The sequence below is a fragment of the Gavialis gangeticus genome, unplaced genomic scaffold (assembly GCF_001723915.1).
Source record: "Gavialis gangeticus isolate Ggan-Ray unplaced genomic scaffold, GavGan_comp1, whole genome shotgun sequence".
In the NCBI taxonomy this organism is placed as follows: Eukaryota; Metazoa; Chordata; order Crocodylia; family Gavialidae; genus Gavialis; species Gavialis gangeticus.
Genome location: NW_017729022.1, coordinates 120,625,763 through 120,639,411, shown reverse-complemented (window position 1 = coordinate 120,639,411; position 13,649 = coordinate 120,625,763). Strand labels below are relative to the sequence as shown.

Sequence of the window (13,649 nt, the reverse complement as noted above, 5' to 3'; positions counted from 1 at the left end):
GAAGTGAAGAAAGGTAGCTACTCATGTCAGGCCAAAGTGGAGCAGGGTGGCACCTTATGGAAAGTAGTTAGTTCAGACAGGCCTGAGCTTTTGCAGGCAACAACCTACTTCAGTAGACTGTCGCATATGAAAGCGTATGTTTTTCTGAATCAGTCTCTAAGGTGCCATCCTGCCCTGCTTTCTGCCTTAAGGGAGTGGAAGAAGATAGTAAACTTAGAGCAAAGAAAAAAGTTGGCAGAAGTCAAGGCAAGATAAGAGAAAGGCAGTTTAATAGATAAGCTAGTTGTGTAAAACAGGGCTGTCCAATTTGTAAGCAGCTGAGGGCCTCAAGCCAGCTACAGCATTGCAACACTCCTCCCCCAGCACCATACTATGTGGGCACTCCCCTGCTCCCCCTGCTGTGTGTTGGGACTCTTGGTCCTCTCCCCAGCTCCCTGAGCTGCAGGCTGTGCTGCCATGGCCCAGGCTACTCAGAGGAAGGGGCAGGGAGCAGCAGCCTGTGGGCCTTGGCTGCTGCTGCTTCTGCAGCCAGAGAATGGAGAGTGGCAGCTGGGCAGGAGCTGAAGGCTGCACATTTACCCCTTGTGGGCCACATGGAGCCCATGAAATGTAAGCTAGACAGCCCTAGTGTAAGAGCGCAAAACCATTCAGTAGAGAAAGGAATGTTTTTGTATGTGCTGCTCCAATAAAAGAAATTACCAACAATTGTGAGAAGCAAGGTTATTTCCCAGACCATCAACACTCCAGTCCTGTTCCAATACATTTTTATTTTAAACAGGCCACCTAGTTGCTGGGTACTGTCATAACTTCTGGAGAGCATGGAATTGCTGGGTTTAGACAGGAATCTGATCTATGCTGTGAGCCCAGGGAGCTGAAGCCCAAGCTTTGGTCTGTATGTGGAAGAATCAAATAAAATCTTACCCCCTCTTAGGTTTATCATCTGAGGAGGGAGCAGAGCTGAGACTCATGTTTTAAGGGCTTAGAGCACTCTTTTACAAAAAACAAAACAAAACACCCTAGGGAAGACTAGGCTAAGCTCTATTAGTTCCATGACTCTGGACCATAATCTGTTCCATTTGAAGTAACTGGGCTATACCCTGCCCTCTGCAAATACCCTAGATGTAATTCAAATCGTGGTCATGCCCTGTTGCCCCAATTCAGATGCTTTGTCTCCTATATAACACCTGGAACATCAATACAACACTCACCTCAAGTGACAATCCTTGCTTTTGCTGTTAACAATCAACACTGTGGGGTTAGGGCACTGGAAGCCACTATAAGAATTCTGGGTGTAGCCAGAGGACTACGTCCAGGTTGGATTTTAGTGCTGAGGCAGCAATGGATGAAGCAGTTATTAGGGTGAGAGCAAGAACAGATCCAGGGGCATGCTCACATCCCTTTTTTAGACCGTGCCAAGAAGCAGCAACTTCAGACATTTTTTTTAAGTCCCCAAATCAGGTAAGAATTTCCCCCCTTCTTTCTATTCTGTGCTCAGTGATGTCCCCTTCCTCCCCTGCTGCTGGCCCCAGCTGACCCAGGGCAGGGGATCTCCAGAGTTGCTTCTGCCCTGCAGGTTGTAAGAGAATAAAACCTAGTCATCATTCCCCCTCTTCCCTCAGAAGCAAGCTCAGGGAGAAGGTATATGCCTGTTACTGCAGCCATCCCTGGTTGAGCCTAGCTCCCAACTACCCCACTGGAGCAGGGCAGAAGCAGCTTTGGAGATTCCCCCACCCTAGTGCAGCCAAGGACAGTGGCAGCAGTAGGCAAGGAAGTAGGTGAATGAGAAGGGAGGGCTCTGCAGAGTATTCTGGCCGTCCACTTGGGCCACTGTGACGGGTTCAGGTTCTAGGGTTGACCCAGCTCTAACTATAGGGTCCATCACCTCCTTACTCACCCACCATGTCTTTGATTTTATTGGGAGGGAGGCTGCCTGAGGGTCTTGAAGCAAGCCTGCCATTGTTCCTATCTCAGGTCTCACCCCACCCCAGCCCTCTTGGGCTCCAGGCCCTTTGATCCATCTCCCCTCCCCCAATCTGTGCCTCCCTTGGCCGCCTCTGCCTTTTTCCCCCCCATCTTGCTGACTCCAAGTCTAGTGTACTCTCCATCTGTCTCATCCCTCAGAGCTCTTCTCTATTCAGCTTCCATGGCCAGACTGCCTGACCTGCCTCAAGGGTTGCCTTGCATCTCACTGGCCCTGCCCCTGCCCCTTTCTGGTGACTCCCCAGGGTTGCCTGTGAGTGTCTCCTAATTAAATTTCATTTATTACCTAGTCTCCAGGACAACCCAGCTCCAGCTCTGCCCTGCCTCCCTTGCAGGGTTCTCTCTAGGCTCCTCCTTTCAAAGTGACAGAAAGCCCCAGGCTCTCTGTTAGGTCACTCATGCCCTGTCACTCTCCCCTTGAGCTACAGCTTTCCTACTTCCAGTGGGAAAGTAGTACCACACTCCTTGCTCAGAGCTAGATGTCTCAATTTCACCCTCCTGAGAGAGTGTTCGACTTAAGACCCTACCGCCCGATAGATCTTGTTCACCGGTGAAGCATAAAAAGGGACTTTCACCTTTAACTACAGGTTAAGCACATGGCACAGACCATCAGTTTCCAGTTTATGAACGAAACCCACTGCCCCTTCTTTCTCACTCATACCGAGGCCACCCCAAAAATAAGCATTCACCAAACAGTTTTGTTTTTGTTTTTTTCACCTCCCTGTGGGGAGCACTTTCAGGGCAGGCATCTCTGCATCAGTTTAGGTTGGAGACAGATGTTCTGAGAGCTTCTTTGGAAGCAGAGCAGCTTGCTGATGGAAACAAGTTCTAGGGAGCAACTGGAGGCCTGTCCACATTTTCTCCTTCCTACTACCCTGTTGGGACTAAAAGGAACATGGTTTTAGTAGCTACAGATTCATACACATGCACACAGAGAAGTATTTCGCAACTAAGAAAAAGTGGGGGGGGGAGCAGGGTTGGAACTGGCCCACCCCACCAACCAATTCCAGTAGCGAATATTTGATTTTAAGGGCTACTGAAGTAGGGGGCTGACCTAGCAACTTCATATCCAGCCACAGTGCCAGAGCCACATTATTTATTTTCATCATCTCAACATACCATTTATTCATAATCGTGATTAATAATACATATAAAAAACTTACTGTACTATAAAGTATTCAGGTACAAGTAGTTGCATGCTTCTTAGCAAGGCCAGCTTCTTAAACGTGTAAGAGAACAATATTTGTATATAGCACAATTTCTTGGTGTGCCATCTAGAATTTCCACATGCACACTCAACTCTCCATGTGCTTCCCTTTATCAGGCTTCCAGTTCAAAGTTAATGAGAACTTTCATGCCAGGTAAATCTGACTCCATCACCAGGACTTAGGAGATTCCAGCATTATGTTGCCACTTGAAACATTTCATCTACCCAGTTTGCAAAAAAGAGCACTATCCTGCAGATCTGTAACAAAGCTGGAAGTTCTTCTCTGTGCGTCAGAACTGTATTAGACGAAGACAGTCAGAGGTCAAATGTTTCAAATGACATCCAAGAATTTGTGTTTCTTTTGCTGGTGCTGGGGATTCTCATTTATGCAGCACTATCAAAGGTGGGACTCTTTGGGTAAACATCAGCAGGGGAAAGGTTCAAAATCTCATTGAATGAAAGGCCTTCATCTTCCGAAGGTATCTCTGCTTCAAACATACGCTGAAGCAATGCATCAACTGTCCTATACCCTAAGAACATAAAAGGCACATGGGTTTCTTTACTGGCAGATACAAATTACCTCCATCCCCTTGATTTACATTCAGGACCCAAATAAGTGAGGTCCTTCTGCAACATGTTCACTTTGGGTAATGTCACAGGGGTGTTCATTCCAACTGCCTGTGTTCTTACTCCCCAACAAGTGAGGGGTAGGACAGCTCTTCGAGTCAGCTCATGTTGAGTCCTGCAAGAGCCCATGAATATAAAGAACTATTTTCCATAGGCTTTACTTCCATGGCATATTTCGTACTTCTCTCTCCCCTCCCCCACTTATTATCAAGCACCCTGAATACATATGGTAAAAGATCAATCTGTTTAAATTAAGTGCTTCTGTTTCATAAGACTTCTGAAGGAAGTTTTGACAGGTTGGGAAGGAGGGGCCAGGAAAGCAGGCAACATATGAAGCCTCAGAACTCAGGATTTCACTCATTTTTGTATCAACAGTGATATTTAATAGGAAACAGCAAAGCTACAGAAAGAACACCTTAGTAGGAGGAAAGAGATATTACATTAAGTACTATGGGAGATTCAGAGTTACCAAAGAATCTGAGTCAGGATGAAAATGGAGTGGATACTAGAAGAAGAGTTCAACAGAAGACAGGCTTCCTAACATCGGGAGGAGAAGCTGAACCACCAAGATTGTTCCTTAAATCAAGTAGCTATTGTAGGAGGTGGAGTGTGTGCTGCAAGGCCCAGGAACGAGAGAGACAAACTGCTACAAGACACATAAACACAGACACTATTAGAACAGCATTTCTGGCTTTGCCAGCCACAGCTTGCATTCTGATTGACCATTGGGCCTGACAGTGCCACAGTGCAATCTGGCCAGCCCAGCTGGCACCACACCGAGCCCATTGTGCTTAATGGACAAGGAAGATTAGCAGAAGAGAAATCCCTTGGGCCACCCACCTGCTCTGAAAGGGGTTTTCTGAAGAGTCACCAGGTGGTTCCAGCAACAGAGTACCATGCAACCGTAAGCAACTTTCCCACTCATCTCATTATGACTTGAGGCAGGAAGAGGAGCCATTTTAGGTTCAGACTTTACTTGGTGGGACTGGAGAAAATGGGGAGAGGGGGAGGCAGGGGAACTTAGTCTTTAAGCATTTCATCAGTTTACTGGGAGCAGCAGAGGGAACTTCCACCAAAGCCAATTTACATGGTGAGGATACTGTGCCACATTGCAGTAGTGACAGTTAGCAACAGCATGTCCAACAGCAGATCATCTTGGCTGACTGGAGGCATGTGGTACCCAGTCAGGGTGGCCATTGGAGGTACTTCAAGAACAAAGGACAGTTACTTTTAGTGCAACTGTCCACACCACCATGAATGTTGCGATTCACAGCTAATCAGCCAGGACTCTCCATCTACAAGCCAGTGGGCCTTTGCACTACAGCTTACAGCTTTGATCAAACGTCTTTGTAGAGTCAATGAGCAAAAAGTTGCTAGTGGGTTCATGCTCTAGAGAATGGCCTGTGGGAACAACCACTTACTTTTAGAAGCAATTTTAAAGACAAGCCCTCTAGATGTCTTTATTCCATCCCCTTCAAGGTTGTTCTCAGTAGTCTCCATGTTGTCTATTAGCTTACCATCCAGTAGCTCTTCCCTTAAAAAAAAAGGGGGGGGGAATAAATTCTCTTTTCCACCCCCCATGAAGCCACTCACCAGTCCAGTCCCACACCCTGCTTTGCTCACTGGCCTTACTGACACTTGTAACTTAAGAGTCATGGCAGATACTTGCACATCTGCACTGGCTCCTCCCCATGCAGAGCGGAGCTCTGGTCAGTCAGGCCCTTCCTGCAGTAGGGAAGCAGGACTCCCACCACTCTAGGAGGAAGGAAAGGGGAAATGCCATTTGGGGCAGGGAAAGCACAAGAGCCATCCCAGGCATAAAAGAGTGTTGATAAGCATGTCACCTGACAGCCACAGACTTCCTGTTAAAAGAAAAAAACTCCAGCCTCAGATAGCAAGCATGCACTGGTCTGCCATTCCCTCTCACAACCCAAAATGTCTGTCACTTAGTCCTGATGCTTTCCTGCTCCCCTCCTTGACACTAGCCCCAAACTTGCTACCCATCCACATGAGAACAACAATCCAGCCCATCTTGTAATGCTCTGGAGAGCTTCCAACTACAGGTCATGCTTCTTCCTAGCTTGCGCCCACTTTTACCCTGTGCTGTGTTCAACACTCAAACTCTGATCACCAGCAGCAATCCCATGTTTCTGGATTCCTAGCCTTTCTGAACAGAATATCATAAAAGTGGGGTAGAGAGACAGAGAGAGAAATGTCAAGCCCAACAGAAGCAAATACTGGATGCCAATTCATAGAAGAGGTCCACTTGAAGACCAGAAAGCTTCATTAAGCAGAGTGCCTCCATAAATTAGTCCATCTGCAACCTTCCTCAGTGCCTCTCCTCTGCAAGTGTGGCTACAGCCATGCAATATCAGTGGAGGACAGCTTATATGGCTCATCTAGGTGAGGGTAACATTCAAAGTAGGCATAAGAATACTACTTCCTAGGACTTGTTCTAGACTAGGGTTTAAACAATTCACACCTCACTGCCTCGGAGTCCAGACAAGGCCCCAGATGCTTGCAACAGAGCAAGAAAATGGCTGTGGCAGAAGAGCAATTTGGGGTACAGAGATCTGGACTAAAGAAATTAATCCAGTTTTGTGGTAGCTATCCTGTTCTTGGAAATAACTGAGCTTTCCCCCAGACATTTTCTATTGCACATTTTTGGGTGATTGAGAAACTGTTGAACTAAACCTGCTCTCAAAGACCTAAACCTCTCTGTCAAAGACAGGTTGTGAAGAGGCAGAGAGATGGAGGAGCTTACGGATATAAATTAGAGAGGTTCTTCAGCGAACAAGGAGAAGCAAACAGGACAGTTTGCAAGCAGTCCCCTGGGAGCAAGAGGAGGAAGGGGAAGAGGCACCAGATCCTGCTTTGGGAAGGTAAGCGAGCCAAGACTGTCCGTGCGTTTGGCTTTCTGAGGCTTGTTTGGTGGGTTTGTACACTTAGAGTAGCTGGATGCCAATTGATCGCTGCCTGGAAAAGAGACCCTAACAAAGGGGCCTAGTCAGTCCAGGCCCAGGAGAGGTATATAAAAGGAAACAGTTCAAGCAACCAGGGGAGCAGTGAACAGAGAGAAGTAAACAGGACAGTTTGCATGTCAGTTTGCTACCCCAGCTAAACCAAGACTTAAGCCCGTTGTTTAACTAGAATCCAGAGCAAGGGAGAATTTGCTTGGAAACTCGCATTCTTTTAGTTTAAGCTTCCTCTGAGAGGAGAGAGGTTTGCCGGGACAAGGGAACCCTTCAGGATCAAGGAACAGCAAACAGGCCACCTACAGAGAAGTTTGCAAGGGAAGGTCTGCTTGTAGATTAGGAGACCCAGAGAGATGGCAGATTCTGAAGCATCCTTGGCCAGGAAGACTTCATCAACTCCATGTTGGAGGAAACCTTTAGGACTGGAGGAAGAAAGAGGGCATGAACTCCCAGGAAGCTGGAAACTTGCAACCTCTGGCTGCAAGAAGTCGTCATTATCTCCATCTGCAGTAGTTTGCCTGGAGAACAGATATGGAGCACTAGCAACAGAGGAGGAGGAACACAATCCATTGCTGGAAGAGGCTAGAGCAGTAATCCCCAAGGTGTGGAGGATTGAAACTACTCCCGTGAAGAAGTGATGGGTGGTAATGGTTGTCGGCTCCCTTCTGCGGGGGACAGAGGGATCCATCTGCCAGCCTGACCTGTTGTCCTGGGATGTCTGCTGCTTGTCTGGAGTCCAGATCTAGGATGTGATGGAAGGATTACTGACACTCATCTGACCCTCTGACTACAGCCCCATGCTGCTTATCCACATGGCCACCAATGATACCATCAGGAGTAACTCTGAGCAGATCAAGTGCGACTACAGGGCTCCAGGTGCAAAAGGTGAAGGGGGGACAGGGGCTCAGGTGGTATTCTTCTCAATCCTTCTGGTCAAAGGGAAGGGCCTGGGCAAGAGCAGATGCATCCTACAGATCAATTCATGGCTGCGCAGGTGACATTGCCAGCAGGGATTCAGCTTCTTCAGCTATGGGATGCTGTTCCAAGAAGGATTGCTGGGAAGAGATGGGGTGCACCTGATGAAGAGAGAGAAGAGCATTTTTGCAGACAGGCTCACTAACCTAGTAAGGAGAGCTTTAAACTAGGTTTGCCGGGGAACGGAGAACAAACCCTGTGGTAAGTGGGGAAGTGGAAGACCTGGAGCAAGAACAAGCAGGAGGGGGCAACAGGGGAGGCCTCATTCTTCCTGAGAAAGTAGGGCAATAAGCTAGTCACCTCAGGTACCAGTGCACAAGATGTGCGGAGACTGGTAAACAAAACAGGAAGAACTGGAAGTCCTTGTAGAGTCACGGAACTATGATGTAATTGGAATAACAGATACTTGGTTGGATAGCTCACATAACTGAAGCACTATCATGAATGGGTACAAACTGTTCAGGAAGGGCAGGCAGGGGGAGAAGGGGAAGAGGAGTTGCACTTTATGCAAGAGAGCCATATGATTGGTCAGAGCTCCAGTATGAAGCTAGAGATAGGCCTGTCGAAATTCTCTGGGTTAGGGTCAGAGGAGAGAACAACAAGGGTGATGCCATGGTGAGGATCTGCTAAAGACCACCAGAATGAGGTAGACAAGACTTTCTTCAGACAACTAGCAGGAGTTTCCAGATCACAGACCCTGGTTCTCAGGGGGGACTCCAAAAATCACCCTAACATCTGCTGGGGAGGGCAATACAGCAGTGCACAGGCAATCCAGGAAGGTTTTGGAGAGTGCTGGAGACAACTTCCTGGTGCAAGTGCTGGAACAGCCAACTAAGGGCCATGCTCTTCTTGACCTATTGCTCACAAACAGGGAAGAATTGGTGGGAGATGCAGAAGTGGATGGCAAGTTGGGCAGCAGTGACCACAAGATGACCAAGTTCAGGATCCTAACAAAAGGAAGATAGGAGAGCAGAGTAAAGACCCTGGACTTCAGAAAGGCAGATTTTGACTCACTCAGGTAACTGACGGGCAGGATCCCGTAGGAGGCCAGTCTGAGGGAGAAAGGAGTCCAGGACAGCTGATTGCATTTTAAAAGAAAATCTTACTGAGAGGACAGGAATAAGCCATCCCAGTGTGCAGGAAGAATAGCAAATATGATAGGAGAACAGCTTGGCTTAGCAGAGAACTGCATGAGCTTAAACACACAAAGAGGAAGTTTACAAGAAGTTGAAGCTTGGACAAATGACTAAGGAAGAGGATAAGAATATTGCTCAGGTATTCAGGGATGAAATCATGACAGCTAAAGTGCAACTGGAGTTTCAGCTAGCAAGGGATGTGAAGGGTAACACGAAGGGTTTCTACAAATATGTTAGCAACAAGAGGGAGATCAGAGGAAGTGTCAGTCCCTTACTGAATGGAGGAGGCAACCTAGTGACAGATGATGCGGAAAAGGCTTAAGTACTCAATGCCTGTTTTACCTTGGTCTTCACAGGCAAGATCAGTTGCCAGACTGCACTGGACAGCACAGTTTGGGGAGAAGGTGAGCAGCCCTCAGTGGTGAAAGAACAGGTTAGGAACTATTTAGAAAAGCTTGATGTGTACAAGTCCATGGGACTGGATGTGATGCATCTGAGGGTACTGAGGGAATTGGCCAATGTGGTTGCAGAGCCACTGGTTATCATCTCTGAAAACTCATAGCGATTGGGGGAGGCCCTGGACAATTGGAAAATGGTAAATGTAGTGTCCATCTTTAAGAAAGGGAAGAAGGAGGATCTAGAGAACTACATACTAGTCAGCCTCACTTCACTTCCTGGAAAGATCAAGCAGCAGGTTCAAGGAATCCATTCCTAAGCACTTGGAGGAAAAGAATAATCAGGAACAGTTGGCATGTCTTCCAAGGGCAAGTCATGCCTGACCAACCCAATTGCCTTCTATGATATGACTGGCTCTGTAGATGCAGGGAAAGCAGCAGGCTTGACTTTAGCAAGGCTTCTGATGTGGACTCCCACAGCATTCTTGCAAGCAAGCTAAGGAGGTATGGGTTGGATGAATAGACTGGAAGGTGGACAAAGCGGACTAGATATAGTCAGGCTCAATGGGCAGTGATCGATGGCTCGAGGTCCAATTAGCAGCTGGTATCAAGGGGCAAGTCCTCAGGCTGGTTTTATTCAATATCTTCATTAATGATCTGGAAAATGGGATGGATTGTACCCTATGCCAGATTGTGGAGGACACAAAGTGGGGGGGGGAGGGGGGGGAGTAGATACGCTGGAGGGTAGGGCTAGGATTCGGAGAGGCCTGGACAAATTGGATGATTGGGCCAAAAGAAATATCATGAAGTTCAACAAGGACATGTGCAAAGTCCAACACTCGGGCTGGAATAAATTCCATGTGCTGCTACAGGCTTGGGACCAACTTCCGCAGAGCTGCTGCTTAGCTGGAAGACCTGGAGGTTACAATGGACAATAAGAGTCAGTGTGCCCTTGTTGCCATGAACAGCAGTGTACTGGGCTGCATTAGAAGGAACGCTGCCAGGAGATCAAGGGAAGTGATTATTCCCCTCTATTCAGCACTGGTAAGACCACATCTGGAGTACTGTGTTCAGTTTTGGGCCCCCACTATAGAAAAATATATGGACAAGCTGCAGAGAGTCCAGTAGATGGCAACAAAAATGGTTTGTGGGGCTCGAGGCACATGATTTCTAAGGGAGCTGGGCTTCTTTAGTGCAGAGAAGACTCAGGGGGCATTTGATTGCAGCCTTTTAAGCTATCTGAAGGGTTATTCCAGAGAGAATGGAGCTAGACTGTCCTCAAATGGTGGAGCAATAGTTTCAAGTTACAGCAAGGGAAGTTCAGGTTGGTTATTAGGAAAGATGACCTCACTAAGAGAATGGTGAATCACTGGAATGCGTTACCTAGAGGTGTCAGAATCTCCATCCTTGCAGGTTAAGGCCCAGATTGACAAAGCCCTGTCTGGAATGATCTAGTAGGGGATGGTCCTGCTTTGAGCAGGGGACTGGATTAGATGACCTCCTGAGGTCCCTTCCAACCCTAGCTTTCTATGAATCTTAGAGAAGTACCTTACAAAAAGAAACAGGGTTGCTCCCCAAAATGAGAGATGTGATTTAAAAACAAAACAAAGAAAACCACCACCAACACCCCCAAATGGTTGCAGGAGTTCCTGGAATCCTGGGTCAGATGCTTGAACAATCGCATTTCTGAGTTAGGCACCATAGAAACAACAGCATCCTTATTTCCCACCATAAGCCATACATGTTGAGACATGCACTGATAGAAACTAGTTCCAGTCCTAGACTACTTACTCTTGGACTCCTACTCCCAGCTCCTGAATTTTCTTCTCAATGGCCGTTTCTACTTCACTCTTTTCAAGTGAATACTCAACGAAGAAAGCTTCAAGAATAAATGCTATGAAGATGCTGAGGGAAACAATGAGCAGAAAGACATAAGCAGCATATTAAGTGTCCCTGTGATGATGGGCACTGCAGAAACATAAGAGTGATTAGTGTATGCCATGGGGTACTGAAGGATTCCTTGCCCATAAGCACCATCAGTAGAAGTCTCAGTCAGTCAGTGGCTGGTTTCCCTGCACATGCCTGGGACCAACAGATGTTGCACTGTACCAATACCACAGAGAGATGGAGGAACTGGCCAAGTCCCTTTCCAGAGCCCTGTTATAAAACTCATGGAGCAACACTTTTCTTCTTCCAGCTCCCATCCCCAGTGCAGCACATTTAGTTTTTTGCCTGCCCCCCAAAGTGATATGCTCATTTATAGCCAGAGTCCTGCCTGCCTCTAGAGCATCCAAGCCATCTGCAAGATGACAACTGCTACTTCCTGTCTGGTCTCATCCAAGGAAGAGACTGGTCATTCCCGCCCCTAAACCCTCTGCTAGCTCAATACCACTCTACCCATCAGTCAACAGGGGGTATTTGTAGGGTAGACCAAGACAGCCTATGCTTTCAGGGCTCAACTATATCCTCTTCACAGCACAGCAGGGCTCCAGGGACTGACTGGACTTTAATCATGGCCTTGTCAGTTGTGCAGAAGTCTCCATCTCAAACTCTCCCCTTCCCCCTTCAAGCAGATGAGCACTGTGCAAAAACATACTTAACAATCATAATAACCACCACAATGTGGAAGGCGATGAAGTACAGCTTTGCAGCCTGATGAGTTACACGTGCAAATCCACCAGCAAGAAGTATAAATAAGAGTTAAGGACTAAAACCAAGAGGAAACGTATCTAGGTGACAAAGGCACCCTGCTCAAGCAGTCAAAGCAGCCAGACTCATTATACCTTGTGACAAGCAAGCTCTCCTTAGGACACCAAGATCTTTCTCCATTCCGACTACACTGAAGTCAAGTGTGTATGGCAGGAAACCTTTCCACTGACTTCACTGGGCTGTATTTACAAATCCGTTTTGAGTATTAAAAGGATATCATGCCACTGATTAACGACCGTTAGCTCCATCAGAACAATGAATGAAGATGCAATATCATTGAAGTTGTTCTTGCAGTATTTTGCTCTAGCAAACGTAGAATCTTTTAAGGCCACGTTTCCACATTCCAAGGCATGAGGGTCAGTGGATCCTGCTGCAAAGAACTGGATTTTTCCTTGGAACACTTCCATACCAATGATAGCAAACATGTAGTATACCACCTGTGAGAGGAGGAAGAGTCATTGGCTTTCTCTGCAGAGGAAGATGTGGCAATTTTGCCAAGCACAGTAATAAAGGGTCTACAATTCTATCATGACAACTTCAAGCTAAACATCCCTTCCATGCGTGTCCCAGCTTTGTGTTTAAATACTGAAACACTTGAGCCAACCATAGTCCAAACAGTAATGCTGTTGGAAGAAAAACTAAGGCTAGCACCAATATTCATAGAGAAGCAAAATCCATGCAAAAAACAAGACTAGGAATTGAACATGCAAGGAAGAGACTTTCCAATAAAATCTTAAGTTAAGGGACCCCAGGATATTCTTCATTCTTATCAATAGTGTACTTTTTTTAGAGACATTCTTGGGAGGTGAAGAAGGGGTTTCTACTTGGCCAGACTGAAGTTCTGGATTCCATACTGGTCCTACACACTTGCCATCACTCCCAGATCCCACACTGATCTCTACTTCTGGTGGCTAGGCAGAATCTCATCCTATCTGATATTAATTTACACCTAAACTAACTCTGAAGACTTGAGTATATGTACACTGTTGTGATTCCACCCTTCCTTTAAACAAGGGCATGCTGCTACTGGATGTGCCAACCCTTTACACTTTAGAGGTACAGTGACAAGACGACTCACCAAAGCCAGCCCGCCAAATGTCAGCATTGTAGGCACAATGTTTATTAGTGTGTTCATGATAACCCGGAACCTAGAGCACAAGGATTCATGAGAACATAGAAAGACTGCACTTTATGAAGATGTTTACTTAGGAAACTATTCCAAGAATCAGCCCCTCTGAACAGAAAGGCAGCACTTTGTTTTGCAGGTGGCCGAGTACATTCTTGGCTAGATTGTGGTTAGTTCCCATTTTCTGTCCTCCTCCACTACTGCGGCAGGGTGGAAGCAAGCAGGTTTTGCCAAAGGCTGTTAGCAGCAGCCCCCTGAGGACACCTAGAACATGCAAGTGCCCTTATTGTGCAGGTACTGCACAGTGTCAGAGGGTCACACTTATTCCTGTTGGGGCAGGAAACTCCATGCCTCAGAATGATTTTTTTAAAAACGGTGGCTCTCAACCATTTTTGTACCAGGACCTATTTGTAAATATTGATGGCCAGTCCCAACCCTGTGCTCCTCAATCCTGACCTGCTGCTTCCTGCCCCCAGCTCCTTACAGGTTATGTGGGGCGGGGGGGGGGGGGGGGGGGGG

The 13,649-nt window shown here is 47.0% G+C and overlaps 1 protein-coding gene across 2 annotated transcripts in view; it reads right to left on the bottom strand.

The window, feature by feature from the left end:
- Positions 1-3,471: 3,471 nt before the first annotated feature.
- LOC109296622 (two pore calcium channel protein 2-like) overlaps positions 3,472-13,649 on the bottom strand; it is a 40,009-nt gene continuing 29,831 nt past the window's right edge. For both annotated transcript variants that reach the window (XM_019516097.1, XM_019516099.1), the window contains 6 exons: positions 13,083-13,152; positions 12,222-12,441; positions 11,892-11,982; positions 11,087-11,200; positions 5,236-5,348; positions 3,472-3,717 (listed from right to left, as the gene is read on the bottom strand). In XM_019516097.1, coding sequence (XP_019371642.1) covers positions 3,572-3,717; positions 5,236-5,348; positions 11,087-11,200; positions 11,892-11,982; positions 12,222-12,441; positions 13,083-13,152 — 754 coding nt within the window. In that variant the 3' untranslated portion in view covers positions 3,472-3,571. The remainder of the gene's footprint in view (positions 3,718-5,235; positions 5,349-11,086; positions 11,201-11,891; positions 11,983-12,221; positions 12,442-13,082; positions 13,153-13,649) is intronic.